The following is a 27273-nucleotide window of genomic DNA, read 5'->3' as shown; positions in this document are numbered from 1 at the left end:
TTTTTCTATATTTTTTATTCCAATGGCTGTTTCACACCTTTATGAAAAAGTCCCTCTCCTCCCACACTGATCTCCAACGCTGTCTCTGAAGAGTCTTCAAATGCCTGTTATTCTATCCCTATTCCTGTAACAGGGTTAACTTTAGCTTTATATTAGTTAGGCCTTGACAGCTGCTAGAGCAAATACTCCTATTTTTCCTAAGCGTCTTGGCTATTATTCACCCTTGGTATTTCCAGAACCACCTTGCTGAACTGGATTAACTCTCCACATTAAAAGTTTTTAAACTTCAAAAATACAATGAATTAGCAAAGCTCTGAAAACGTTTTCTGGTTTTAAAAAGTTCTGTAAATGAAACACCCTGCGGTGGCTCTTTATGTTGAAAGCTGAATTCACTGAAGATCTTCACAGTGTTAACCTACCAATAGCCCTAGGCTTCTTGAAATACTGGCTGGTTTGGTTTATCACACATGAGACAGAACCTGAGACCTACCACCTCATCAGCTATGTGAATGTTTCTTTTCAAACCCTAATTACATTTTAGACCACAATGAAGAATTTATTTTTGCAAAGCAAGGGCATTCACAAAAAGGCCTCCCCAGATGAAGCTGATTTTTCATGAAAAAGAACTGAATGTATGTTTTTCTCATAATAGTCACTATCAATCAATCAAAATAAAAACAGTAAATCAGAAACAGCTCTCCCTAAAGACAAAACACTTTCACTTTTTATAAGAAGACCAAAACAAGTCTTAACAGGTCTACCTGAAGAGATGAACTAAGCTTGTAAGACCTACCACCAGGATGATTGATAGGATCATCTGGCAGATAGTGTGGAAGGCTCATTCTGGTTCTGATTATGTTCAGATAAACATCAACACTTAAACCTATTTAATTATTAGTTCAAAGTAGAGTTGAAGGAATTCCCCTCTCCCAATGAGTCACACTTGTGTGAAGGTGATTCAAATCCAAATCCAGGTAGTTAATATTTCATTACCTTAATGGAATCAAACCATCGGGGAGATTGGGGTAGAGAGAGATAGACAGTCTGCTTGGCTTTCTCCCACAAAAGCCCAGAACTAATCACAATGTGCAAGGCTGAAACACGTTTTTGGGGGTGCAATGTAACCCAGGGCCAAATGCTGAAGAAACTTGGCAAATTGCATCTAGAGAAGGGCCTCTCTATCGCTATAACAAATTACTTCACTATGTATCTTCCTCAGTATAAAGTTGAGTTGGATAAACTTACCACCCTCACCATTTAATGACAAGAAAAAAAAGAGTGACACAATCGAATGAATTAAAAGTTTAATTCTGAACCATTTTTTATAACCGCATTTTCTCTTGAAGCATTGTATCACAGCAGGTTACAACAACTTTGGGATAAAAGGCAACTGGTAAACTGTCCAAAACAAGGTTCCAAATAACACCTCTTACTGATTTACCCTACCCATACATATCCCAAATAAAGTTTTTGATCAAAAACATGAAATAGATCCACCTGCTTATTTTAAGCATATTAAAAAGGAAACTAATTGGACCATTTTCTATTTGTCTATTTTATACAAAAAGGCTACACAATGTTACACTTTATTCAGATTACAATTATTAGAGTGATTATGAATTAGTGTTCTACACCATTACTCAATTCTTAAAAATTAGAAATTGCTGTAGCAGTATTCACTATAACTTAACACTACGAGAGACTTAAACTAACAGTTACTGCAAAAAAAAAAAAAAAAAATTAAAGAGCTACTTCAAAGCAAGCAAAGTCAGTACCATTACAGATATTAAAAAAAAAAAAATTTAACAAGCAAGGCTAGGGTTTGATAAATTCCATCTTGTGATCCATTCTTGTGCATTCTTCACTTCTTGAGTCACTCCCAAAATCCATTTGTATTGTTACTCCTCGACCAAAAAGGACCAGAACAAAAAGTTTACTTCAATTGTTCCCATAGGAAACTCAGCTTGGTTAGTGTGTCAGGCACTTTCTGAGATACCAGCCCACCCCTCGAGCCCTCTCAGCAACTCTACAGGCCAATCACAATGCAAGTTCAGACAATACAGCTGTATAAAGAGAGAAAGGCTGCTATTAATGTTTAAAACAGCAAATGTTACTCATTTGAGTATTAAGTTGCAAAAGCTGTGGCAAAAAACATTAAAGTTAATAACTTCCACACATGATCACATAACAACCAGAAATCTGAGAACATTCCGATGTTCCAAGACATCTCCTTTCAAAGTATATACCTGTTTTTGTGGCAGATTTACAAATAGCCTAAATCACTCCCACCCTACCAACCAAGTCTTTCTGAAATTCTGTAGGCAGAGTAAAAGTATTTTACCCAAACTGGCTTTTTAAAACTTCTTACCTAAAGGATGATTTACAGGTCAGTATCAAACCAGGCCAGCTGATTGCTATCACCTGGAGGCAGCCCATCCATGAGGTCCTGGGCATGTCCCAGATCTGGCAGCCCATCAACTGGATAGTCAGCACCAGGGTGGTGGCCACCCATCTCATGTTCCATCATGGGGTCCATACCCAAGGCATCCTGGCCATATCCACCAGAGTGAAAAGAACGATAGCTAGGATCTAGAAGAGTCAGGGTATGAACAAAATAGGCAAGAAGGAAGGCAAAAGAGAGAGGAGAGAAACAGACATAGACGTTAACACTGAGGTTAGGGCATCCAAAGTTCAGCAGCAAACTTGTCAGAAAACAATGCTTTCTAGCCTCTTCAACTTCTAGCTTTCTTTAGCCAAGTAATTACTCAGTGCCAGACCACCCATGAGACTACACAAATAACGTGTTTCCATCAGAGAGGCACACCAGCAGGGCCTAGTCACATCATTAGTCTAACCCTGAACACACTGCATTTACCCCTGTCAGACTTGGGGTTCCCAAGGAGGAGCAGCAGGAATCTACTGTGTGACCACCTAGGCAATGAGAACTCATGGGAAGGAGGATTAAGACAATAATGAGGTCTGGCAGGTGTAATCTATCTTGACAAAAAGTCCAAGTGACACCAACAAAAGTACTAAGGAAAGTTAAGGCACTATTTCAATGAAACCTCAACATATTTTATCTTAGGGTTGACATGTTATTTGTCACAGTAAGAATCTGCGCTTTAGTGGTTTCATAATTAGGTAGAAGCAGATGAGGTTATAAATGTAAGACAGTTGTAACTGTTACTGGTCTACCCCCCATCCTCTATGTTCATTACCCAGATGTGAATTAGCTTTTCAAGAAAACCCTGATAATGCAACTATGTAAAAACCCACCCCAGATCTGAGCCTAGAGACAGGAGTTTTCCTGTCTTCCTTGGGTAGCTTGTAGACAAAAGGTATTATGAGTCCTCTGGCCAAAAAGAGAATAAAAAGCCAGGTAAACTGTAACATCCTACACTGCAGAGGCCCAGTAGTAGCATGTATTTGTTGGTGGTGTAATCCTACTGCTATTCATTGTGTGGCTCTGAATTCCCTGTGCTCTGTTAAAGATACTGTTGCTGACTGGAATTTAAGAACTGCTTTTAATTGAAGCCATTACTTTTCTGCCAACACTAGTTTCCCAGATGAGCAAACCAGCTCTTCTGATCAAGTTTTAGAACTTTAGCTTGATCTGGAGTTAATCGAGAAATATGAGACGCATACCATCCTGGCGATATCCAAGGGGTTCTCCCTGGGCACCAATATCAAGTCCAAGATCCGCAGTCTAGATAAACAGGCACAAGGCAAGAAAGAATAAAAAGCAAAATGAAAATTCTCAACTTAAAAGTACACTAATTTTTTTAAAGCATACTTTCAGATTACAAAGGAAACAAGTAACTCCAACATTACACAAATACTTAGAAAATGGAAGTTCTTCAAAACTCCACCCCTCAAAGATACATTTTTTTCTCTTTGCACCTCACATTAAAAATACTCACTGACTTGATCTTTCAACAAATACATATTAAGCACCAACTATGTGCTGCCAGGCACTGTTCTACGTGCTAGAGATATAGCAGTTAAAAAAAAAAAAACAGGCAAAATGCCTACCCCCAAACAGGAGCTGCTGACAGGATGTGTTGTATGAAAGAAAAGTTTTAGCCTGAGCAGCTGGACAGACAAAGCTGACATCAAGACAGAGAAGACAGTCAAAACAGGTTTGTGGAAGGGGGTAGGTGGAGAAAGTTAAGGGCTCAAGTTGGAACATGTTAATAAGATGCCTATTAAAAACCCAAGTAACACACCACTCACTGGTAATTTGCTCTCATTTATTTTTTTTTTTTTGAGTTGGAGTCTGGCTCTGTTGCTGAGTGCAGTCTGTTAACTCCTGGGTTCAAGCAATCCTCCTGTCCCAGCCTCCCCAGTAGCTAGGACTATAGGCATCCATCCCCATGCCCAGCTAATTTTTAAATTTTTTTGTAGAGATGGGGTTTCACTATGTTGCCCAGGCTGATCTTGAACTCCTGGCCTCAAGAGCTGCATCGTTTTAAACCTAATAATCTCTCTTTCCATTCGCTCAACAAATATAATCCACTGTTATGACTGTGTACCATCAGTGATCACTACAGAGTGGATAAAATAAACTTCCAGGGTGGTTCTAGTTTTATTAGAAACAATGTTTCAAAGGACACCTGTACTGAGGACAAATACTGAAGACAAATTCATAGCAGAAAGTCAAATAGAAAAGTTTTATTAAAGTTTAGTAAAAACTACTGACAAACTGTCCTCTAACAGTGTTTAACACTGCCTCTTTCCTTACATCCTTTTGAAAAATCATCTTTAATCTGGTAACATTTTTCATCTTATGAATTATAATTCATAATTTTAAATTATGAATTATAATTTTAAATAGCACAACTTATTTGTAATGATTCTGAACAGGCGCTTTAAAGTTTGTGTTATAGTTCTTCCTTAGGGCAGTTGCTGGACAGCATAAAGAAGAAATACTCAAGCCAGGGAAACATCAATGCAAATGAATGTATACTAAGTGTTTTGAGAGAAGAACAAGCTGCCTTATCCACTCTAGGAAACTACCAGATAAATAACTGCTCACATTTCCCTACCTCATTCCAAGCCATTGGCTCCGTTCTGAAGAGAGAGCTGGTCAGCTCAACTGAAAGCCGTTTCTTGTAATCTTGTGGCTTGTCCTCAGACATTCGGAACAAAACAGCAGCTGCATACGTCGCTAAGAGACAAGGAAAAAAAGGCCCTTGAGGAAAAACTGAGACTTCAATATACACATCTGCTAAAGGCTTTGGTTCCTTTTTACTTACCCACACCTTCATTCCTAGAGTGAAGTAACTCTGTCAGAGGAGCTGTGGCTCCCTCAGCTTCAATCGCTTCTGCAGCTTCCTTGTCCTGAGCAAGTTCACAGAGGACCCCTGCAGCTACTCTTTGGATGTTTTCAATGGGAGAATAAAGCAGCTAGGGAGAAAACACAAACAAAACCTAATTAAATCTAAAGCTAAAACATGACAAGCCCCCCACTGTGGTGCAAACATTCCGAATTCAGAGTGCAAGAGGCATTCACACTGTAGTAAATAATATTCTCTGAATTTTATGTCCTAGGGTGTTTAATACCCTAGAGCATTGGATTTCCAGAATACTTTTTAGCTATAAACCCTTTCTTCAGAGGCAACTCTAACTGACCTAAGATTTGGAAAATCCAGAATTGGTTGGGGGCCTATGTCCCGCCTCTGGCAGCCCAGGTCAGCTCTCCCCTCTAAAACTAGGCACCCGTAAAAGTGAAATGTGAAATCTCCTCCCTCTTCTCGAGTCTCAATATTTCTCCTACTGACCAAAAAACTGAAGGGAATTTTCATAAAATTAAATATTGGTGCCCCTATTATGGTCCCTAATTTTCTGAAATTTTATTAGTCATTACAATCTGGAAATTTTAGGGACATAAAACCTAGAACACTTAAAAACAACATACCTGCACAAACAATGGAATGGTATTTAGTCCTCTGATTACAATTCGGTTGTGAACATCCCGAGCTAGGATGTGAAGGGCTCCAGTACAACCTTCAACTATTTCTTCCATGCGGACCCCCTCCTGCCAAAAGAAACATGGTTAACAAATAGGGCATTCTCCTCTGTAAAGTTTCTGAACTTGAAAGGCTTTGCATTCTGAGGAATAATTATTAGACTATAATTATTTACATTATATACCCGAAGTTCCCCATAACTTGCAATTAGTTTGGGAATGAAGGAGGATTCCATTAACTTGAATGTCACTGAAAAGAGGCCTCCTGGCAGCACTAATTCAAGGCAGCACCCCTTCCCCATACACAGTGCAACAGAGCTTCCACATAGCACTGAATCCCGAAGACAACTTTCCTACAGTAAGGGCACCAATCATTCTGAGTAAAAGGTATGTAAAAAGAGAAGATGAGAAAGTAATGCTCAGACTATGTCAACGTTTTTCCTTTACATGCCCCCTCTATTTTTGTACATCTTCCATGTATTTGGTGAAAACTTTGCCAAGTTTTAGCACCAACTGCTAAAACTAACTGAGTTGCCAGCAGAAAAATCCACTCCTCACTCTTCCAAGACTATTCAGCTGACAGTCTCATGTATAGGAGAAGTTAGCTTTTGCAATATTTAAGTACCATCTGTTTCTCCTGTTTCTGGATTTGAGTTTTAAAAGGGGTTATGATTCTGCTACATTTAGCAGCTTTTATAAATAATTTGATTCTTGCAAGGATACAAAAACTCCTTTTTTCCTAGAAAAGAGATTTAAAATAAAAGATTCCCTCAACATTCTATTAAGTCACCTCATGGAGATGGGCCAATACCAACAGTAATAAATGAAGCAGGCCAAAGCCCCAGTATGAGTACATACACAAAGCAACCAGCAAAATGAGATTCCTAAAATCTGTTCTGGTAGGCTCCATCTTTGTTTTCTAAACTAACCTAATTAAATAAGGTCTTAAAGTCTGAGAAATCAGAAGTATCTTCAGACTATACTTTTAATGAAGCTACTTTTAAGACTCAAACTTTGTATCAAAGCTTCAGGTTGAGACTATTGTGGTTAAGAGTACAGAAATGCTACTACTTATTTTTGAAGTATGTCTATACTATATTCTTAGGTCCATGAAAAAAGTTTAACTCACAGAAAAGATAATAAAATGGACTGCTAAATATTTATTGTCAAAATTTATGATGAGGCAAGGGTAAGAAGCTCTGAAATTACACAGATTTGGTCTCAAATTATGACTCTACCTCTTCCTAAGTGGGCCTTTGTGTAAATTAAATGAGAACACTACATGAAATGCCTAACCCAACCTTTGTAAGACTGACCATGTGAAGGACGTGTCCAAGGAAATATCACTGGGGCCACACTATGCCTTATCTTCTCTGCAGTCATATTTTGTCATCAGCTCTTCAGGAAAAGGGACGGGGAGAACAAATGACCAAAGAAGTTCAGATCTTTGGATCTATGCATTCCTTTTAGACAGCCAGGTATCACTATAAGAATTTACCCACCACAAATTGCTGCTGTGTCCCACCCATGGACGTACGGCGCTGGGTATCCTGATGTGCACGAACAAGCAACTGAACTAGTCGTGGAATGGCACCCTGCTCACGCAAAGGTGCATGATTTGCTGGACAAAGGGCAAGATTTCGAATCAATCCAACAGTAGCCTGAAAAACAGAAGGAAGAATTGGCATACAACTCAACACAATCATTTTCTTAGCCTAAAATTCCCACCACAATAAATCTATTGGGAACAACTAAAAGTAGTTCTGACTACACAAACATTTCAGAATCCTACCCCTATCGCAGCCATACTTCCTACTTACTAAGGAATACAATTCCTATTTATTGATCACTATGCTTAGCCATCCAACGGCTAGAGATGCTTCATTTTCAATTCTGCAACAAAGGTAAATTCTACTTTGACAATTTACCTTTATCAGAGGCCAGTGGGATGGTGGGTGTAAGAGCTTAACCACAACTGGTAGTCCATAGTGAAGGCGAACTGCATTCTGGGCCATCTCTGCTTCTTGGTGTCGGCTGGTCAGATGACGAAGAGCACAGATGGCAGGCTCAGTGATGTCTTCCCTGTCACCAGCCCGAAGGACAGTACGCACAAGAGCCTCTATACCACCCACTTGGCAGACCATCATCTTGTTCTTGTAATTATTGCAAGTGAGGTTAGAAAGAATTCCAGCTGCACAGGTGACCACATTTATATCATCTGAACCCAGAAGCTGAACAAGAGTCCCAAGGAGACCTTCCATCCCTTCCTATGAAGATAAAAACAAATGGTCAGTACAAGCACATACTCATCTTGACTCTATTCCCATGGCGTCAATTTACTCAGAATTTACCTGTTTAGTTGCAGCATCTGAAAGATTCCTGAGAGTCCAAAGACAGTTCTGAACAAGACGTTGACTTGGATCTGTCAGGTGAAGTCCTAAAGCTTGCATTCCACCTAGAAAATTAAAAAGGATGTAAGACCCTAGTCATTAGCTAGAAGTTCCTATCAATCCTAAATATATTTTCTAGTCTTAGAAGGTGTCCTTCTTTATTTCCAGAGTTTACTTCCTTTTACCTAAGTATTTGTTTTCCTCTCATTTTCTAGAATGTTGCTCAGTTTCCCTCGTTTTGCCAGTTCACATCACTAGTGACAAATTGTCAAATAGCTACTGTTCCTTTCCTAAGCCGAAGAAGTCTTTGTTATCTCCACTATCCCCCTTAGGTAATATATTTTTTTTTGAGATGGAGTCTCGCTCTGTCGCCCAGGCTGGAGTGCAGTGGCACAATCTCGGCTCACTGCAACCTCTGCCTCCCGGGTTCATGCCATTCTCCTGCCTCAGCCTCCCGAGCAACTGGGACTACAGGCGCCCGGCTAATTTTTTATATTTTTTAGTAGAGACAGGGTTTCACCATGTTAGCCAGGATGGTCTCGATCACCTGACCTTGTGATCCGCCTGCCTTGGCCTCCCAAAGCGCTGAGATTACAGGCATGAGAGCCACCACGCCCAGCGGTAATATTCTTATTAATTTCTTTTCATCCATTCAATCATTTCAAAAATATTTATTCACTATCAGGTCCTGTTCTGAGCTGGAGATAGACCAGTGAGCAAAAATATTCAAAAGTTCCTACCCTCAGAACTTATGATCTAGTTGGAAGAGGCAGACAACAAATATACAATAAACTAAAACCATACAGTAGGTCAGATGATATTAAAGGGCTATGGAGAAAAACAATGGAGTGGGGCTGCAATTTTAAGTAATTAGGTCACCTCACTGTGAAGGTGACATCTGACTGAAGACCTAAAGAAGCTAGGTAAATTTCTGGGGTAAGAACAATCCAGAAAGTCGGCATGAAAACACTTTACTGCCAGGGACTTTATACAGTTCACTGACTGCAATACATGTGTTCCAAGGTTCACGACCTTCCATCCTTTAGGACCCTTAAATGGGGGACATTTACTCTGGCAAAGGAGTATAAATGGAAACCCAATGCCCACATACTAGATTAACTTCACCCCTCCATCTTCAACTTAAACCACTTCTAAATGCAGTAAGAGATACTTTTCCTTGTCTCCTTCATCTTTTAGGTCTGTTTTATTTCCTCAGATGAAGTCTATTTGCTGTAATTCTTACGGTACCCTGCACTTCTCCTTCATAGTATAAGTTAGTCCACTTTCCCTACAAGACAAAGATCACCTCTATTGGGTTCCTTTTTCATAGTAGCTCCAGCTACTAATAGAAGGATCTGCATAAGATTGATACTCAGGATGCTCAGTATTTGTGAAATGACTACCTTCTTTCCCCTCATTAAGACTTCATTCCCTCCCTTTACATAACTATTAACTCTGAGAATGGATTTTAACCCCAGATGTCCATCAGAATGGCCTACAGAGACTTTAAAACACACACATTCTGTTTCAGCAGTTCTAGGGTAAAAAAAGTCCCATGCAGATGACTCTGTGGCATCTCTATCTCCCGTTCCCTGCTGCCCTTACCCCTATATACTAAAAGGGAAACTTCCAAATCTCTAGCCTGTCGCTCTTGCATTCTCTAGTACCTTACATTTCCAGCTACCTACTGACCTTTTAGTCACTTTAAGTCAGCTTCGTTTTTTGGTGTTTTTTTTTTGAGATGGTGTCACTTAGGCTGGAGTCCAGTGGCACCATCTTGGCTCACTGCAAGCTCCGCCTCCCGGGTTCATGCCATTCTCCTTCTCCTGCCTCAGCCTCCCCAGTAGCTGGGACTACAGGCGCCCACCACCATGCCTGGCTAAATGGCTAATTTTTTGTATTTTTAGTAGAGACGAGGTTTCACCGTGTTAGCCAGGATGCCTCCATCTGCTGACCTGGTGATCCACCTGCCTCAGCCTCCCAAAGTGCTGGGATTACAGGCGTGAGCCACCACGCCCGGCCTAAGTCAGCTTCTTAAATTATTATGTTCAAAAATTAAGGATGCCTTCTGAGGGTTCCATTTATCTTCATGGTACCAATACTGTCCCCTCCACAAACCATTTTTGGTTGCTCCCTTAGCTCCTATATTATTACATTCTGTGATTCTTTCAGACATCTCAGACATTTGCCCTTAACTATTTAGTTCTAAAACCAAACTATTTGATTCCTAAAAGCCTATAACATCTCAGCAGTCTGGTCTTCTAACTGTTAATCTAAACAATGCTATTATTAATATTTTAAACACACCACTGTGATGCTTTGCTATTGATCAACAACCATCAAAAGTGTCTCGGCATCCTTTTAAGATAGTAGACAATACTTTAGTATAACCCCGAGAAACCGTTTAGAATTTGGATCCCACCTAGCCTTCCAAACTGACCAAGTATTCTGTATCTATGGCTCCAAAGCTGGAATAAAGCATGAATAAACTCCATGAGTAGTAAACATCTTATAGGAACCTAGAAAGTCCTGCATGTTATGGCTCTGCTTACCTAACCTCAACCTCATACCAGGCCATCCACCTCATTACTTACTAAGTTCTGTTTACACAGACCTTCTCTTCAGCACCTGGATTTCCACAATCTCTTTCCTTCTAAGGCAAGCTTGTCCAACCTGCAGCCCATGGGCCACGTGGCCCAGGACAGCTCTGAATGTAGCCCAACACAAATTCGTAAACTTTCTTAAAACATTATGAGATTCTTTTGCAATTTTTTGTTTGTTTGTTTTAGCTCATCAGCTATCATTAGTGTATTTGGTGTGTAGTCCAAGACAATTACTCTTCTTCCAATGTGGCCCAGGGGAGCCAAAAGACTGGATACCCCTGGTTCTAAAGACACAGCACATGGTGTTCCTTTTCTCTACCTGGAAAACATTTAACCCTCACTTCTCATACAGACAAGAGAAAGGTTCCTTCTCATCCTGCAGTCCCACTTATCCCCTTTTCAAGGAGACCCTTTCCCTCTCATCTAATTAGACAATTCCCCTCCCCATTAATTCTTATCACTATTTGCTGTTCACTTCTCCCATAACACTCATTCTAATTTATGATCACATATTTTTAAATACTTTTGTCACCTTCACAAGACTATAAAAACAAGCACTGTTGTGTTACCCAATGTATACCACGTGCCTATTCCATTTCTTAAAATACATTAGATGCTATGTTCAGAATAAACAAATGAATATAAGAATAACCTGGAAGAAAAAATTCCTAGGCTTCCAGTCCCATACAAGTCCAGCTATCTACAGACCTCCCTGTCACTTCAAATAAACACTATGAGATCTTGATATAAAAATTAACACTCCAGGGATTCTGACTAAATAAATCTCAAAATCTGTATTTTTAGCCTACATTACAGGTTACTGCTGGAACAGCTGACAGAATTTACATCCCCTCATTCTGTATGAACTCAGCCACATTTGTCTATCCCCAAGCCTATGGCTCCACTGCCAGCAGTTACCTGGAGCAATCATAATGTCTTTCTCTCTCATAAAATCCCAGGTAAAATTACTCTCAATAAGTGGGAAAAATAAGTGTTGCCAGCCCTATACTTTACTCCCAACATTTCCTTCCATTAAATGCCTTTATATTTTTCCCTCTTTCAATACTGATTTGAAGCTTGCTTTGAAATTCTGGGTAAATGTTGTTAGGCGGGTTACTGAAAGGAGAAAAAATGCTAGGTAGCTAAAGAGTATTTTCATGACACACACACACTCCAAGAGGCCCTAGTACAAACCATCTATTCTTTTCCCCAATTGCCAACATACACAAGATACAAAGTACCACATACAAGTTGCCTCCTTAAAAATACTCAGAATAGAAAAAAATTGTTTCTCATACTTAGATGATATCTATTCACTGAGAATACAGAATATCAGGGCAAAACACTGGTCATAATCAGGCAAGAGAAAGAAAATGCATACAAATAGGAAGTCTGTTTGCAAACAATATGATTCTATACCTAGAAAACCCCATAATTTCTGCCCAAAAGCTCCTTGATCCAATAAACTTCAGCAAAGTTTCAGGATATAAAAATCAATGTACAGAAGTCAGAAACATTTCTATACACTAACAACATCCAAGCTACAAGCCAAATCAAGAATGCAATCCCATTTACAAAAGCCACAAAAAGAATAAAATACCTAGGAATACAGCTAACCAGGGAGGTGAAAGATCTCTACAATAAGAATTACAAAACTCTGCTCAAAGAAATCAGAGATGACACCAACAAATGAAAAGACATTCTATTTCATGGATAGGAAGAATCAATATTGTTAAAATGGCCATACTGCCCAAAGCAATTCACAGATTCAGTGCTATTCCTATCAAACTACCAATGGCATTCTTCACAGAATTAAAAATATATATATATTTAAAAATTCACATGAACCCAAAAAAGAGCCTGAAGAGCCAAGGCAATCCTAGGCAATAAGAACAAAACTGGAGGAATCACTTTACCTAACTTCAAGCTATACTGTTAATACAAGGTTACAGTCACAGCATGGTACTGGTATAAAAACAGACACACAGACCAATAGAACAGAATAGTGAGCTCAGAAATAAGGCTGCACACCTAAGAAGTCAACAAAAACAAGCAATGGGGAAATGACTCCCTATTCAATAAATGGTGCTGAGATAACTCGCTAGCCACATCCAAGATCGAAACTGCACCCCATCCTTACATGATGTACAAAAATCAACTCAAAATGGATTAAAGACTTAAATATAAAACTTAAAACTGTAAAAACTCTGCCAAGATAACCTAAGAAATACCATTCAGGACATAAGACCTGTCAAAGATTTCATGACGAAGATGCCAAGAGAAACTGCAACAAAAACAAAAACTGACAAATGGGACAGTATAAAGAGCTTCTGCACAGCAAAAGAAATCAACAGAGTAAACAGACAACCTACAGAATGGGAGAAAGTATTGGCAAACTATGCATCTGACAAAAGTCTAATATCCAGACTTTACAATAAACTTAAATTAACAAGCAAAAAACAACTCCATTAAAAGTGGGCAAAGGACATGAACACTTTTCAAAAGAAGACCTACAAGTGGCCAAGAATCATATGAAGAAAAGCTCAACATCACTGATCATTAGAGAAATGCAAATCAAAACCACAATGAGATACCGTCTCACACCAGTCAGAATGGCTACTAATAAAAAGTAAGAAAATGACAGATGCTGGTGAGGTTGCTTAGAAAAGAGAATGCTTATACCCTGCTGGTGGGAAAGTAAATTAGTTCAGCCATTGTGGAAAGCAATTTGGTGATTTCTCAAAAAACTCAAGATACAATTACCATTCAACCCAGCAATCCTATTATTAGGTATATGCCCAAAGAAAAAGAAATCTTCTACCATAAAGACACATGCACGCATATGTTCACTGCAGCATTATTCACAATAGCAAAGATACGGAATTAACCTAAATGCCCATCAATGGTAGACTGGATAAAGAAAATGTGGTACATATATACTATGGAATACTATGCAGCCATAAAAAAAAAGACCAAGATGTCTTCCACAGCAACACGGATGGAGCTGGAGGCCATTATCCTAAGCAAACTAACACAGGAACAGAAGACCAAATACCACATGTTCTCACTTATAAGTGGGAGGTAAACACTGAGTACCCCTGGGCATAAAGAAGGGAACAACAGACACTGGGGCCTACTTAAGGGTGGGAGGTAAAGAACTGAAAAAGTACCTATTGGGTACAATACTTACTGCCTGAGTGACAAAATAATCTGCACACCAAACCCCTGTGACATGCAATTTACCTATATAACAAGCCTGCACATTACCCCGTACCTAAAAGTTAAAACAAAACAAAAAAAACTGCTCATGAGCATCTACTAATAAAGCAATCACTTTATTACATAAAACTGTACTGTATTAGAATTTGTCATTTCTCCTATAAATTCACAGGTCTGTTAGCAAATCTTAGGTTTACTCAAAACTGAAATTACAAACAAATTTTATTAAGCAAAATATATGCCATCATTGATGGATAATAAGAACTCTATCTAAACTAGCCTTAAATATTTAGCTACAATCCAGATGACAGGTACTTGAATGTAATCTTGGCTGCAAATTGAATAGGACCATCTATTTTCAGTCGTTAAAAGTTCTACCACCTTTTCCTAAGAAAAGTAATCTAATTAGAACTGCAGATGCTGTATACAAGACTCAGAATAGATACATATACTTACCAGCTTCTACAATAGCTGGCTTATTACTAGAGCAGACGGATAGCACCTTCAGCACTCTGCTTGTGGTCCACAGTAGTTTCTCATAAGTATAGGTCCTCATTATATTTACTAAAGCTTGGGGTCCACCACTAGCCAGTATGATCAGCTAGAAAGATATATACATATCTTGTTAGTCATGGAATCTTGATCACATGTCTGAGAAGAGCCATATTACCAACATATTTTATTATACAAGAATTTCAGCCAGCTTGTCATTGGACCTAAATGTATTCCTGGACCCCATCACTCTGACCCCCATACTGGGGCCCTATCCAACTTGTCCTTTTAAAGCATTCCACTCAAATTCAGACATCCCAGTCCTCCCAAGAATGTATCAGTTTTGGCCCAATTTCCTTCTTCCCATACTGATCATAGCAGAAGAAAAAAATTTAGAAACCATGTTGGCAGGCAAGATTAATGCCCTAAGATGAAAGTTATATCAAAACTGATTCCCTGAAAATTTGAACCAGAACTGGCACTTAAAACTCCTTATCACTTGGCCCTTTAATTTTCCTAATTCTATCCACCTTAAAAAGAGATACCATAAAATGATCATTCACTCTTGTCCTTTCATCCCCTGTGTATGTTCCCTTTCAACACTGCCCCAATTTTCTAAAAACAAATTTCATCATTTCATGCTTCTGCTGAAATTTCCCATTGTGCTTTTAAACATGCTGTACAAAGCCCTATGAGATCTGCTGAGTCTATCTCAATAGCCTCACCTCAAACCTTTCTTCCTCTTTACTGTATTTCTTAAATTCCCAAAACTTTCCATCTCCTTCCTTCGTTTCAAAGATGCTGTTTCTCACCTAACCTTCACCTAGTGAATCCCTTCTCATCCTTGAACACTGAACTCAACTATCACTTCCTCCAAGAGGTACCTCCTTGAACCCTCAAAAAGAGTCTGTTTCACTTGTGTAATGTGCTCTCATAGCCCCCACTTCTTCCCACTACATGAATTAAATATTAGGTTATTATTCCCAACATCTACATCCCACCTAATTACAAAAGTGTGAAGAGAAGCTTGCCTATGATATCCCTATTACTTTGCATAGTGCTTTACATATGGAAACTCAAAAATTTAAAAGAACAGAAATGAACTGGGCTGCACAGCAGGAGGTAAGTGGCAGGTGAGCGAGCATTACCTGGCTTGAGCTCTACCTCCTGTCAGATCAACTGCAGCATGAGAGCCTCATAGGAGCGGAAACCCTAGTGTGGACTGCACATGCGAGGGATCTAGGCTGCACGCTCCCTATGAGAATCTAATGCCTGACTATCTGAGGTGGAACAGTGTCATCCAGAAACCATTCCCACAACCCATTCATGGAAAAACTGTTTTCCACGAAACTGATCCCTGGTGCCAAAAAGGTTAGGAACACTGCATGGAATGACATGACACTGGAAGTGTCCGATGCCCCATGAAAACCACATAAAGAAGAATTCTCTTACCTTGCTTTCTTGGTTGCCATATGCTAAAATTTGAAGGCAGTCTGTCGTAATAGCCAAGAATTTAACGTTTGTTTTGTTGAGCAAGGCAACCATTTTCTGTAGCCCGCCAGCTAAACGCACTGCCATTTTAGCTCCTTCTTGATGTAATAAAAGGTTGTGGAGAGTTGTAATGGCATAAAACAACACAGAATCCACTGGTGAACTGGGAAGAAGAAAAAAGCCTCATCAGAAATATTGTGACTATACTCTTCTACTTTTTAGCTTCAAGCATTCTGACAATGTTTTCTTACCCAAGCATTTTCACCAGGGCAGGAATGCCTCCAGACTTAAAGATGGCCAACAAGCCCTCCCGATGATGGGAAAGGTTATGCAAGGTCCCAGCGGTACAACGAGCTGTTTCTACATCATTTGTATTCTGCATGGTACGTACAATAGCAGACACCATCTGAGGAGAACGCATGATAGCGTGTCTGGAAGCTTCCTTTTTAGAAAGCTGATGGACCATAACTGCAGCCTTATTAACCACCACCTATAATACAAGAATCAGAAACATCATTAGTTTTCAAGTCCTGGTAGTGGGTAGACATTCTGAACCTACTCCCCTTGAGCATTTACTTCAAAGCAGACTAAAAAGCTAGCCATGTCATTGCTCACCTGGTCCTCATCATTTAGCAGTTTTGTCAGTTCAGGGATTGCACGTGTGGCAAGTTCTGCATCATCTTGATAGTTAATCAAGTTTACAACTGCATGTTTCAGCATCTGTGATGGTTCAGCCAAACGCTGGACATTAGTGGGATGAGCAGCATCAAACTGTGTAGATGGGATCTGCATGCCCTCATCTAATGTCTCAGGGAACATAGCAGCTCGTACCCTCTGAGCTCGAGTCATTGCATACTGTCCATCAATATCTGGAAAAGGTTAATCAACACTCACTATCCACAGTTCAGCATTTACCTAAGTATTTGCTATCCTAAATGGTAAAAGTGACATTGCTATTACTCCCTTTTCTTCACCACAACATTTTATTTCAACTATTATATACTAACTTTTTAGTTCTCAAAACTGCATTCTGACTTTCAGTAAGGCAATGAAAAATACTCTTACCAGCTACTTGTTCTTGAGTGAAGGACTGAGAAAATCCCTGTTCCCACTCATACAGGACTTGGGAGGTATCCACATCCTCTTCCTCAGGATTGCCTTTACCACTCAGAGAAGGAGCTGTGGTAGTGGCACCAGAATGGATTCCAGAGTCCAGGTAAGACTGTTGCTGCCAGTGACTAACAGCTGCTTTTCTGTCTGGTTCCATGGCCATGTCCAACTCCATCAAATCAGCTATAAATATGAAATAGTATTAGCATTAGTAGATTGGAAATGTTACTTTAATTAAAAAAAAAAAAAAAGAATCTGTGATATGACCCATTGAAATATTTTTAGAAATAAAGTCAAATCTGAAAGACAGCCAAGAAAAGCAGAATGATAGCCAGGGTTAGCTCAGTGATGAAATACCTAATCCCTTAGGGGACCACCTAACAGTTACTCACTGAATCAGTGGAAGAATGGTACTGCATCCAGGCTCCAGAAGCAGTCATCCAGACTAGATTCCTGCTGGTGGCTTGTTTGCTATTTCACCAAGCCATTAGGAGGAGTGAGCAGAAAATGGAGCAAAAGGTAGCCTGACAAGTAAGCAGGGAGAGAGGAAAGCAGGGGAATCTCAGCCAGACTGGCTTAATGGCAACGAAGCAGAGCCCCAATTCAGTAACTAAAGATTTATGACACAAACCTTGAGTAGCCATTGTCCACGCTGGATTTTCAAAACAGTTGTATGGTATACTTCAAATACCCTAAAAAAAGTTAATCAAAAGTCATTAGGATTTAAATTTAGCCTGATTAATACTCCTAAGTCACTGGGATGTCTGTTAAATGTCACTATTACACCCACAAAAAAAACCCCATATCCTCTTTTACCAGGTTATTTGGTGAAACACAAGACCTCATGGTCTCCTCCAGACACCTCAACCACAGCTCCATCACTGCTGAACTTCAGTGAAAACTCCTCCTTACCAAATACATCTTTTTATTAATAGTAGAAATATAAATTACAGATAATCAGGATGGTGATGAGAAAGCAAAGAGTTATAATAATAAAAGCCAGGGAGGGGAAAACACTATTCAAAAATCAGCTGCTCTCTGAATTCCAAAAGGTCTCTCGTGTTTTTAACCTTTCACGGAAAAATTCACAGATCTCTTACCTTTGGATAAGAGAGGTACAGTGGGATTTTAAAAACTCCACATTTTCATTAACAAGTTAGTTGTTTTCTGATATAATACAGTGCCATCAAAAATTATTTTTCATAGAGCAAATTTTGGTGACTAGAATAGTGAATTTTAGATTTTTTAGTACAAAGAAAAATTACTTTTCAAATGAAAGTTTGCAACACAAAAAGCACCTTTATTAGTAAAATTTTTCTAAGTTCAAATTTATAGCAATGATTTATTATAAATACAAATATCAATATGGATACATATTATTTTGATCAATATTTTAAAAATTAATATATACAAATCTTAGCATCTCATTTATGTCTGTATTTTGCCTTTATTGTGCAATATTCAGAAAAAAACACTGCATCACACAGGGAACTACCTGCAAATTTGAACAGTTCATGGCCTCTAGGTATTTCTAATAACAAAATTTCCTTTATTACAAAATCTGTCCCAAACAAGTTCATCTGGAACTATAAATAACATATTGGGTATGGAAAAATATGGATTAAATATTTAAGTGTGAACTATGTTTTCTTTTTTTTGAGACAAGAGTTTCGGTCTATTGCCAAACCAGGCTGGAGTGCAGAGGTGCACTCTCAGCTCACTGCAACCTCCGCCTTCCAGGTTCAAGTGATTTTCCTATCTCAGATGTGAGCCAATGCCTGGCCTTAGTTTCTACCTTTTGACTGTCTTTAAAAGAGTGGCTATTTAACTACTTCACCACCTTTCTGAAAAATTGGTTCCCCACTCCAGCCTCCACGTATTTCTGCAAAAGGAGACTCAAAACATGTTCTACACTGAGCTTCTCCTTTGGCCAATGTCAACAGACTCAGAAACCAACTGGTCATGTCTATAGACTATATAGCTATTTAAGAAGTGCTTTGATACATCCGGCTTCCAGGAACATCTTTTTTATAGTACTGTTTTTCTTTGTTGTTGATGCAAAGGCAAAACATTTACGCATATTACTGGGTAAACTCTGTGTGGGCTGACCTAGTAACTTTACCGCAATTTATAACGATTTCATTTTTATAATGGAAAAAAGCATGTTCCTGTTCCAAATTTACAATAGCCATTTGTACACTAGGACTTCCCAACATTACATATATATTTTTTAGCTTTTAAAATTTATGCAACATAAATAAAAATTCATCTTGCTCTTCACCGCAACCCTATGAGGTGAAGGAGGGTAAAAATCTATCGGCAATTAGAGAAGTAAAAACGAAGGATAGAAATGGGGATCTAATTAGGTAACAGCATAGACTCACTCACCTTGTACCTGCTCTGGAGGCAGATCCAAATATGCCAAAAAACTGAGCATTAATCACTAAAGAAATCAAATAGACTGCCCAGCAAGAACTAGGGCAGAACACTGCTCCAGAAAGGAAAAGGTAAGCCTTCCTCTTTCTGTTTCTGGCCTGAGCCTTACGGGCTAAGGGCTGGCTCTCCTCCACCACACCCTGCCAACCATTAAGGGCCCAATTCTAGTGCTCCCAATTAGCCAAAACTTACCAATCACTTCAGGAACATTTTTTTTAAAGCAACAAAAAAACTGACTCCATAGAAACTGAGATAAAATTTAAAACTAGGGGTAGGGTGGAAAGAGAAACAGAACACTTCAATTTAGTATCTCCATAAAAGACTGGAGAGAAAAAATAAAAACAAAAAGTTGAATAGAAACTAAAAGTGAGAAAACTTCCTAGAGTACAAATAAATGACAAAGACAAAAAATACAAAAGAAGAAATCACGATCAATTCAGAACAAAGGTCCAACTAGTAGGCATTTCAGAAAGAATTATGAAGAAACAAAAATGACAAAATCCACTAAATACCAATCAAGAGGGAGGAGTGCTTAAAAATTATGAAGTACAATCATGCACTGCATAATGACATTTCAGTCAAGATGGACTACATACGCTACAGTGGCCCCATAAGATTATAATTCTGTATTTTTACTGGATCTTTTCTATGTTTAGGTAAACAAGCCAGGAGAAGCGGCTTGTAATTCTAACACTCCGGGAGGCGGGTGGATTGCTGTAGCACAAGAGTTCCAAGACCAGCCTGGACAGCACAGCAAAATTTCATCTCTACAAAAAAATTTAAAAAATTAGCCAGGTGTGGTAGTATGTGCCTATAGTCCTAGCCACTGGGGAGGCTGAGGCAAGGAGGATCAGAGTTCAAGGTTATAGTGAGCTATGATCACACCACCGCATCCAGCCTGGGCAACAGAGTAAGACCCTGTCTCTTAAAAGAAGAAAGAAAAAAAAAAAAGGATACACAAATACCACTGTTTCAACTGCCTACAGTAACATGCTATACAGCTTTACACCTAGAAGCAACAGGCTATACCATATAGGCTAGGCATGCAGTACACTATGCCATCTAGGTTTGTATAAGTACTACACTAAATGTTTCAAGACACAGGTTATCATTAAACTACAGACTACATTAGAATGCTGTGTTTTCTGACAGCTTTATCACCACCAAGTGATGTTTTGACAAAGTGGGAGCTGGCCAACTTCTCATGTATCTTCCATCCAGTCTAATGCATCCATGCATCTTTTTTTGGCAATATGAACATAATACTCTTTCCAACTACAAACTTTATAAAGGATACTTCAAAATTCACCGTGCTATTTCTGATTTTAACCCTATAAATGTCTCCAGTCAAAGTCAAGGGGAGAAGTCTTGCCACAAATAATATACAATAGATTTCACACTAAAGTTATTTTTCGTTTTCCCATCAGGACAGAATTATCTTAATTACCTTAGTTTTCAGGAAGTTTGAGTATTATTAACTACGGGTAAATCTGCTACATAAAAATATAAAGCAGATATATTTTAAAATCACAGTTTTATACTAGCAATTCATAGTTCACTTTTCCAATAATCAAGATCCAAAGAATTATTCCCTGTTTTAAAGTTAGAAAGTGCTACTTTATTTCATAAGCAAGATAAACTTTTGATATCTCTTCAGGGATTTTTAAAAAGTTCATAGTAAAATCTGCAAATCTAAAAACACATGCATATGCATTTTCATTAACTGTCACCAGTAATACTTTGCCATCTAGAAAATGTATGCAGTTTCCTCAACTCTTCCTGTTTTAGCACATTTCACGCAACACTAACATTTTAAGTTACAACCCACTCCAGGTTCCTTTCTGCTTTCTTCTTTCACAGCTTTCTTTGGGGTGTGTGTGTGTGCCTGTATGTGTGTGTTCTCGAGGTGTCTTGTCATCCTAGAATGGTCAATAAGCATGAAACATCAAACGACCCTTCGTCCTCCAAACACTAAAATGTATGCCTTTGGTACTGTCTTTAAATAGGTACACAAATGGCTATTAGAAGTATGGAATCTTCTCAGGTAGGAAACAAGGTAAATGGAAAAAAAATAGAAATGGAATCTCTTTATAGCTGGGAAAAATTAGTATGTTTCCAGAATGAGATCTTCTTTTCTTCACAACTGTCTTCCTTCCTCAGCCATAAAGTAATATATGCCTAGTATAAATTAGTATTTATATTTATCATCTCCATCATGACTCCACCACACAGTAAATGATGACATTTTGGTATATTTGGAATGATATTAAACTCACTGCTACGTATTTTTAAAAATATAAAATCCCTTGTGAAGACTATTATAAAATATTATCATCTGGATTGTATTGTATGTCTATACTATAAGCTACCTCCTCCATTCTTAGCTTGTTCTTCCCCATTTTGTCATTATTCCAACAATGCCGCAATAAACACCTTGCATATAAATAATTCTCTTAATTTCCTATATCACCAGAAGTTCTAGAAATAGTATTACTGAGTTAAAGGGTAAGAATTTTAAGTCCTTTCATGCATAGCTCCAAAATACTGACAGATCATAAACTGACATAATTTTCACAGAACGTACTGAACATGCTGCCATCTTACCAAGGGCTTGTCAGCATCAGCTGTTATCTGACACAACTTTTAATAGATACGTTCACACATCTAACATATATACCATCACCCACCCATCCCACAAGGTTTTAAATTCCGATAAGTTATATGCTTATTTATTTGCTACGTATAATGTAGCCTTTTGGCTTGCCAGATTTTTGATGTCACTGCCATCCTTTTATATTTTTGTGAAGTACTTGTATATATTATACATAAAAAGCCCCTTGAATAGTCATTGATATAGCACATTTAGGCCAACTGGATGTCTTAGAATATAATTTTCCTGTTTAAAATCATTAGATTATGGTAACATCCTTTGCAGGTGTGATTTATTGTTAGTGTCACCAATGAGTAACTCCACACAGCATCTTTGATCGGTAACATCCTAAAATAAATAGTACTGGTACTCCAGGGAGGAAAAAAAAGACAATGTTTTAAAACAATCTTTCACTCCATCTCCAAGAACAAATTATCACAGAAAGCAGATTGTTTTTCTCCAACTTACATTAACATAAGTAGCCAAAAAGACTAATATGTTAAAGCACAGCTATCTCCTTTAAGATACATCCTGAAAAGGCTTTACCTCACAGGCACATTTTCTAAGTAATTTTCACAGAACATACTGAATTTCCAAAATATAATTTTATACCAATTAAGTTAAAAAACAAAACAATGCTTCATATAGTTTATGAAGTAAAAGTATGCAAAGAATATACATTAGCTTCTTTATAGTGGGCTATCAATGCAGCAGGCCTGGGAGCAGCAAAGGGAACAGGATGGAAAAAAGTATTAAAGACGGCTGCAATTTGGCCAGGTGTGGTGGCTCACACCTGTAATCCCAACACTTTGGGAGGCCAAGGCGGGTGGATTGCTTGAGTCCAGGAGTTCAAGACCAGCCTGGGCAACATGGTGAAACCCTGTCTCTACTAAAAATACTAATTGTATTTTTAAAACTTATTTTAAAAATGGCTGGGTGTGGTGGCACATGCCCCTGTAGTCCCAGCTACTTGGGAGGCTGAGGTGGGAGAATCATCTGAGCCCAGTGTCCTGAGACATTTTTATACCCCTTTTATGTGGATTTTATAGTCTGATAAGGCTGAACAGAAAACAACTCTTAGTTGAACTGAATTTTTAATAAAAGTGGCCACAATTACATACTAAAACTATTTTCCTATACACAAATAGGACAGAGATTTCATTCATAACAGTAAAATGAGATACATACAACAGTAAATGGGAAGATATGTCTTGTTCTTGATTTAAGAAGAACTATAAGAAGGAACCAGTTACATCACATTTATAAATGTTATGACTAAGATAACATTATAAATCAACAACCACAGCAATTTCAAGTATTGTATTATTAGGAAATAAATGGGTAAGAGACTGTAGTAGGCAGAAAAACACCCAGATATAATGTGGCAATTTCATAAATGAAGAAGGTAATATTTCAATTAGTGGATTACTTGATTAAAAGTATTAGGAGAAATGGGCTTGTAATTCCAACTATCATTTTTTCATCCTTATTTTACATTAAAATTAAACCTATATTCACCAAATATTTACATGTAAAAAACAGAACAATGAGATAAAATATGGGTATATATTAAGACTAAAACCATGCCCAATCGATGAACTGATTAAGCATGAGTTGAAACTGAAACCAAAAAGGGAAACATGAGATAATTTGTGTGTGTATGTAGTTTTTAAAATTTGAGCAACAAATCACCACGCTTGAAGTAATTCAAAAAATGACACACTAGAACATGTGTAACATAAAGGCTAATATCCACAGTACACGAAAAACTGGGAACAAGTCAAAAAGAAGAAAGAATTATACTGCAGGGAAAGAGCAAGAAACAACATTGCAAAGGAAAAACATAAAGTGAGCAATGAATATATACAAAGGATATTTAAACCCATTTACTTTTTGCTTCTCAGATTGGCAAAGATTGAAAAGATTGATTAGTATCTACTGCTAATAAGGATATGGTGAAACTAGCAGAAACTTTTGATAGTAAGCTGGCACTATCCATTAAACATAAGTGTAACTACCCTTTGACTTAAAAATTCAACTTTTGTAACAGAAATGTATTCTGTGGCAATACTGTCAGAAGCATGCCAAGTGAAGCATTCATAGAGAAAAAGATGAAATTATTCAAATGTCCATCCACAGGAGATGGAATAAATAATAATTTATCAATTAAATGGAATATATATTCACCCACTGAACAAATTTTAAACACCCTTTATGTTACTGGTATTACAGTAATAAGAGAGTCAAGGTCATAAATACAGTGAAGCTTATATTCTACTGTTAGGGAGTTAAGCAATTAAAAAAAAGAAAATTTAGAGTGAGAAATGCTAATAAACAAGTTTATAAGGTAGAAGGTATGCTACTCTAGCGGGTGGTCAGGGAAGGCCTGTGAGGAAGAGACATTTCATCAGAGGAGCAGCAGCTGGCCATGTAAAGATGGGGCAGAACACTCCAGGCAGAGAACAAGTGAAAAGGAAGGAATGAGCTTAATGTGGTAAAGGTATCGAAAGGTCACCAGTGTAACTAGAAGGCAGGGAACCATGAAGAGACAGAGATGAGAATCAGATCAGTAAGGATGTAAAATAAAATCCAAAGTGTACTGGGAAGCCAGTGAAGCAATGTGATGTATGATTTAGACTTTCTAAAATTGACTCCAGCAGCTATAAAGGGGAAAAAAGATAGTTAAGGGGCAACAGCAAAGTAGAAAGACCATTTAGGTTACTGCAGTTGTCCAAGTGAGGGGACGGGGGTGGTGGAATACCATACAGTCATTAAAGAGAATGAAAAAGGTATACACTAAAAAAAAGTAACATATATCAAGTATGCAAGGCATCTTTTTTACATATATGATTGTATACCTTTGCAGAACCAAATATATTAATTATTAGAAATATTTGTCCGAGAAGGTTAGCCTGTATAATTGAACCCTATATAGGTTAGCCAAATACTTAAATATAACGTTAAGGAAATTTTCTAAGCATAAAAGCTAGGTGGCCTATGAAATGGACTTTGTACAAAAAGAAATGTGGCAACTACTCAGTCAACCATCTTGCCTCAAGGCAAAAACAAATTGCTAAAAATAAAAAAAGTGATAACCAATGTTTTCTAAAGCAAGGTAATAGTACTGCAAATTTTTCCATATTTAAGCAAATGTCACTTTACATGTATCAATAAATTTTCTATTTTAGTAATTTAATAAATATTTGTCCATTCCTAGCTCCTATTCTGTTAAAGTGGCAGTATTCTAAGAATTAACTGCATTACAAAGTCACCAGGTTTCTGAGTCACTTACAGCATCTTTATATCTTTTACAGCATAATTTTAGGATACTTACTGCCTTGTGATATCAGCTAAACACTGAATTCTGCCTTTGACATACTTAACAAGGTAGCATAATTAAATTCCTAGCAACTTCAGTTCTGAGCCTAATATGTTATCTCATTGAATCTCATAAAGAAGACATCATTCCTCAAATTATCACAAGAAAACTGCTTAGCAGTATTTATGTAAGACTAGCTAATAAACCGTTCAGTTAAAATTCAAATCCAGGTCTGCCTGTGGCTCAGTCATGTACCCTTTCAATCTCATCATATTGCCACCCCCATACCAAAGTTAGAGACAACTGGTAACAGTCAGTGTTGCAGATAAATGAAAGACAGGGATTAGCCAATTTTATATACAGATATCACATGTAATAGTAAAGAACTATATCCTTTCAACAGTGACTACAGCCCCAAAAAAACTGTTAATATTTGAAATATACACCATACTTTGACTATATGCCTAGCTAGACAGTACTAGATATGCCAAAGAAATTGAAGATTTTATTTCAAAAAAGTTTCTAGATGTTGATCTCTACATTCAGACTACAGGCAGAATTAATGGCAGGTACTCAATGACCTCCAAATTATATCCCATAATGATAACCTTCCTCTACTCCACTTGTTGTAAGACTTTCCCTTCCTCACTATACCAGCACGTTGACCTTTTAAAAAAAGAAATTTTAAAGAGCCCAATGAAGTGAACGCTGTGAGGGCTGAGACTGTACATTTAGAAACAGTTTCTCACTGTTTCTAAAGTGCTTTGGCATATATTAAGCTCTTAAATACTTAATGAATGGAATGTGCTAATAAAAAATAAAATGCTCAAAAAGTGAACAGAAGAACACACAAAATGTAATATGGAGGCTTGGAGAGCTTACAACACTTATTTATAACCTAAGAGCTTTTTCTTTTGTTTTTCTTTTTTTGAGATGGAGTTTCACTCTGTCGCTCAGGCTGGAGCGCGGTGGCGCGATCTTGCCTCACTGCATCCTCCACCTCGCGGGTTTAAGCAATTCTCTGCCTCAACCTCCCGAGTAGCTGGGATTGTAGGCCCACCACCACCACACCCAGCTAATTTTTTTGTGTATTTTTAGTAGAGATGGGGTTTCACCATCTTGGCCAGGCTGATCTTGAACTCCTGACCTCGTGATCCACCCGCCTCGGCCTCCCAAAGTGCTGGGATTACAGATGTGAGCCACCGCACCAGGCCAATTTATAACCTAAGAGATTTCTTAAATGCCTTCAGAACCACGAAAGATTCATTTATGAATAATGTATAGCCAGAACAACACTCAGGAAACTTTTTCTGTAAAGCATCAGGAAGTAAATATTTTAGGTTTTGTGGGCCATAAACTCTTTGTCACAACTACTCAACTCTGCTATTGCAGTGAAAACAGCCAGATAATATGCACACTTATGAGCATGGATGGCTGTGTTCCATTAAAACTTCATTCACAGAAACTGAAATTTGAATTTCATGTAATTTTCACAGCACAAAATATTATCCTTTTGGGTTTTTTTTTTTTTTTTTTTAAGCAATCTAAAAACAATTCTTAGGTCGTAGGCCATATAAAAACAGATGGCGGGCAGT

General features: G+C 38.0%; 1 protein-coding gene across 4 annotated transcripts in view; it reads right to left on the bottom strand.

Moving 5' to 3' along the window:
• Positions 1-1289: 1289 nt before the first annotated feature.
• The window catches only part of CTNNB1 (catenin beta 1), a 41017-nt gene continuing 15033 nt past the window's right edge, over positions 1290-27273 (bottom strand). Inside the window, exons 2-16 of one of the 4 annotated variants that reach the window (XM_050780370.1) lie at positions 17905-17965; positions 17229-17456; positions 16779-17032; positions 16415-16653; positions 16125-16326; positions 14637-14781; positions 8320-8423; positions 7897-8235; positions 7471-7629; positions 5918-6037; positions 5256-5406; positions 5046-5167; positions 3646-3706; positions 2369-2589; positions 1290-2063 (exon numbers count right to left, since the gene is read on the bottom strand). In XM_050780370.1, coding sequence (XP_050636327.1) covers positions 2381-2589; positions 3646-3706; positions 5046-5167; positions 5256-5406; positions 5918-6037; positions 7471-7629; positions 7897-8235; positions 8320-8423; positions 14637-14781; positions 16125-16326; positions 16415-16653; positions 16779-17032; positions 17229-17456; positions 17905-17917 — 2346 coding nt within the window. In that variant the 5' untranslated portion in view covers positions 17918-17965 and the 3' untranslated portion in view covers positions 1290-2063; positions 2369-2380. Of the gene's footprint in view, positions 2590-3645; positions 3707-5045; positions 5168-5255; positions 5407-5917; positions 6038-7470; positions 7630-7896; positions 8236-8319; positions 8424-14636; positions 14782-16124; positions 16327-16414; positions 16654-16778; positions 17033-17228; positions 17457-17665; positions 17798-17904; positions 17966-27273 lie in introns of those variants that run through there. The other 3 variants (XM_050780371.1, XM_050780372.1, XM_050780369.1) reach the window with 3 other exon arrangements.

Source organism: Macaca thibetana, chromosome 2, assembly GCF_024542745.1.
Source record: "Macaca thibetana thibetana isolate TM-01 chromosome 2, ASM2454274v1, whole genome shotgun sequence".
NCBI lineage: Eukaryota > Metazoa > Chordata > Mammalia > Primates > Cercopithecidae > Macaca > Macaca thibetana.
The sequence above is the reverse complement of the archived record's forward strand: the minus strand, read 5'-3'. Positions and strand labels throughout refer to the sequence as shown.